The sequence below is a fragment of the Vitis vinifera genome, chromosome 5, assembly GCF_030704535.1.
Source record: "Vitis vinifera cultivar Pinot Noir 40024 chromosome 5, ASM3070453v1".
In the NCBI taxonomy this organism is placed as follows: domain Eukaryota; kingdom Viridiplantae; phylum Streptophyta; class Magnoliopsida; order Vitales; family Vitaceae; genus Vitis; species Vitis vinifera.
This window is the reverse complement of record NC_081809.1, coordinates 10,042,125-10,046,383: the sequence shown is the minus strand read 5'-3', so window position 1 is coordinate 10,046,383 and position 4,259 is coordinate 10,042,125. Positions and strand designations below refer to the sequence as shown.

At 33.1% G+C, this 4,259-nt stretch overlaps 1 protein-coding gene across 1 annotated transcript; it reads left to right on the top strand.

The window, feature by feature from the left end:
• Nucleotides 1-1,819, top strand: LOC104879318 (uncharacterized). Its single transcript, XM_010651894.1, has 2 exons — nt 1-10; nt 1,233-1,819. Exons 1-2 carry the CDS (start codon nt 1-3, stop codon nt 1,817-1,819), a joined length of 597 nt encoding a protein of 198 aa, XP_010650196.1.
• Nucleotides 1,820-4,259: the final 2,440 nt, after the last annotated feature.

The window sequence follows — 4,259 nt, the reverse complement described above, 5'->3', positions numbered from 1 at the left end:
ATGACGGGAGGTACGTTTTCAATCTGTTTATAATTCCGCTTATGATCTAATTGTTATTTAATGATTGTTATAGCATGTTTAGATTATTTTTGTCCATCAGTTGGTATTAGAGTCTTTATGTCTCTGCATTGTTCTTTTTACAATTTGGGTTTTTCAATCAAAAAAATACAGTGAGTTTTGGTATTTTGGAGTTTTTGGTTTTAAAAGTTTTTTATGAAAAATATGGTTAGAAATCATTAGGAGATGAGATTTCTAACATTTTAGTGTTTTAAATCGTCAATTTGGTGTCCTAGAATACCTGGAAACCGTTGGGTTTCATTTCGAGATGCAAATAGACCCGGTTGAAGGTAGAAGATGACATAGGCTTATCGTTTTGACTATAAATAACAAATAAATAAGTCAACCAAAAATAAGAAAATGGACAGTAGCCCAATTGGTCACAACCTTGTCTTTTTTCATCCACTACACAAGTTCAACTCCTCTTAGCAGCAACCTATAAATTCTTTTTTTTTTTTTAATTCATAAAATTTAGTGTTTTAAGATATGTTAATTTATGGATATTTTATGTGCTGGATTATTTATTTTTGTTAGTTGAATGCATATTTTTTTATGGTTTATTGTGCATACAACATTAAATAATTTTGTGTATTAAATTTATTCGTAAAGGCTTTTTATGGATTTAATTTTAGATATTTATGTGCTTACAATTTATACAATTTTAGAAATTTTGCACATTGATATTGAGTTTTGTGTACATATTGCTTATGGTTTCATGCAATTTATATAAGTTTTTCTTGTAAATTAATTAAATGTCAAGTGATTCATATAATTTTAATTAATTAAGAAGTAGCCACAGCATCTTAATTATACAAAATTATATATTAAGTGTTTTGGGATCACATATAGGAAAATGATATTATGGGTAATTAATTATATTTGATATAATAAAATTTTATGCCACGTGAATTTTTTATTATATTTGTATAATTAATTAGAATGAAATATCAAATTATATTTCTTAATTACCCACAGGAATTAGGAAATGGAACATAATTTGATAGTTTTATCATAAGGTTTTACATGGATCTAATTGAATTAGAACTTTAGCCCACAGGCAAGTTTTATGTCACTAGATTCATAATTTTGGAATATGAGTTACATTAGTAAAACATGATATTTGGTTATTAGTTTCAATTTTGAATTATAAGCATGTATGTTTAATTTTTGTGCAGTCATGCAACTTGCGAATTTCTCTAATATAAAGTGCGACATTCCCGAATTGAAAAGTGATAACTATAAGGTTTGGAATGAGAGAATTATCCTTCATTTGGAGTGCATGGACATTGATTATGCTATCAGGAAAGACAAACCAACCATTACTAACACCAGCACTACAGCAAAAAATGCTCTTTATGAACAATGGGAGCGATCAAATCATCTTAGTCTAATGTTCATAAAGACCAAAGTCTCTGATGGTATTCGTGGTTCTGTCGATCAGCATGACAATGTCAAGACATTACTGAAGGGTATCGATGAGCAATTTGTGACTTCAAATAAGGCACTTGTCAACACCCTGATAATGAAATTTTCATTCTTAAGGCTCACCGATGTGAGTGGTGTGCGAGAGCACATAATGCAAATAAGGGATATTGCGGCACAATTGAAGACACTTGAGGTTGAAATGTCTGACTCATTCCTTGTGTACTTTATTTTGAACACTCTTCCACAACAATATAGACCCTTCAAAATCTCCTACAACACACACAAGGATAAGTGGTCAATTAATGAGCTTCTAACCATGTGTGTTCAAGAGGAGTGAAGGTTGAAAATGGAATTGGGTGAGAGTGCATTAATGGAAATGAAAGGAAATTATCAAAATCAGGCTAAAAAGAAAGCGAAAGGTAAAATACTGCCCCAAGGTGGAATCAAAAAGGTCAATAGGTGCTTTTTTTGCAAGAAGAAGGGGCACATGAAAAATGGTTGCACCAAATTCCATAAATGGCTTGAAAAGAAAGGTAAACCAATCTCATTTGTTTGTTATGAATCTAATATGGTTGATGTTATTTATAACACATGGTGGATTGATTCTGGTTTTACAATCCATGTTTCGAATACCTTGTTGGGTATGCGAAACCTAAGGAAGCCAATGCCAAGTGAGCAATGCATTTATTCAAAAACAAGATGTATTCACATGTGGAGGCTATTGGAACATGCAGTTTAGTTTTAAGTAGTGGTTTTATTTTAAATTTAGAAAATACATTTTATGTTCCAAGTTTCTCTAGGAATTTGATTTCAGTTTCAAGAGTTGTCCTTTGGGTTATTCCTTTAGTTTTTCTAAGACATCTTTTAGTTTGTTTTATAAATCCAATCTTGTTGGAAATGGTACATTGTCTAATGGGCTTTTCTCTATCAATTTGCAAAACGATACCACTAATAACACTATGCATGTTCACACTGGTACAAAACGATGTGTTATGAATGAAGATTCCTCTATGTTATGGCACTGGAGATTAGGACATATCTCCATACAGAGAATTAAGGGATTAGTAAATGATAGAGTACTTAGTACTTTAGATTTTCCTGATTTTCACGCTTGTGTAGACTGCATTAAGGGAAAGCAGACCAACAAGCCTAAGAAGGGTGCCTTCTCTTAGGCTGCCAAGAGAAGCAAAGACATATTAGAGATCATACATTCAGATATTTTTTGTCCAAACATGGACGCGTATGGTCCGAAATACTTCATCTCCTTCATAGATGATTACTCACGATACATGTATATCTACTTGCTTCATAACAAGAATGAAACATTAGGTGCCTTTAAATTTTTTAAGGCTAAAGTAGATAAACAATGCGGAAAGCAAATAAAGATTGTGAGAACGGATAGAGGTGGATAATATTATGGTAGATAAACCGAGGATGGATAAACACCTAGTCCATTTGCGAAGTTTCTTTAAGAGCATGGGATAGTTGCTCAATACATCATGGCTGGTTCCCCAGACTAGAATGGTGTAGCTAAAAGAAGAAACCAAACATTAATGGACATGGTTAGGAGTATGCGTAGCAACTCCAAGCTTCCTAAATCCTTGTGGACTGAAGCTCTTAAAACAATAGTGTATATATTGAACTGAATTCCAACAAAGGTTGTCCCCAAGACACCATTTGAATTTTGGAAAGGTTGGAAATCGAGTTTGCAACATATACACGTTTGGGGATGCCGGTCTGAAGTAAGAGTTTACAACCCACAAGAGAAGAAACTAGACCCAAGGACCATTAGTGCGTATTTCATTGGTATGCCAAAAGGTCTAAAGGGTATAGATTTTATTGTCCATCTCACAACACTAGAATTGTAGAGTCAAGAAATGCTAAGTTTCTTTAAAATGACTAGATTAGTGGGAGCAATCGATTTCAGGACATTGTTTCTGAAAAATATCATATTGATGTTCAACCATCCACTTTAAGTGATAGATTGATTGTCATTCACAACGCCCCTCAAGTTCAAATGGGTGATAGACAACCAATCATTGAAGTTCCATAAATTGCTAATGACAATCCAATAGATCAAGTTGTTCAAGGTTCACCAAAAATTATTGAACAACCAGTTGAGCAACGTGATCCTCAGGAAAATGTTGATACAACATTAAAGATATCTACCAGAGCAAGAAAAACAACAATACCTAGTGATTATGTTGTGTATCTACAAGAACCAGACTATGACATTGGAGCCAAAAATGATCCTGAAATGTTTTCACAAGCCATAAGTTGTAAAGAGTGAAATTTATAGTATGATGCTATGAAAGATGAGATGAATTCTATGGCATCTAATGGAGTCTGGAATCTTGTTGAGTTGTCTGATGGTGCAAAAGTCATTGGATGTAAATCGGTCTTTAAGACAAAAAAGGATTCATTGGGTAAGATTGAAATATATAAAGCAAGACTCATTGCTAAAGGATTCACTCTAAAGGAAGGAATTGACTACAAGGAGACTTTTTCTCCTGTATTTAAGAAATATTCTCTTCGTATCATTATGACATTAGTTGCACATTTTGACTTACAGTTGCAACAAATGGATGTGAAAACGGCATTTCTTAATGGAAATCTGGAGAAAAAGGTTTACATGAAACAACCTGAAGGATTCCCGTATAGTGATAGTGAGCAATTGGTTTGCAAGCTTAAGAAATCCATATATGGATTGAAACAAGCATCCCGTCAGTGGTATTTAAAGTTTTATGATGTTATCTCTTCATTTGGTTTCGTGGAGA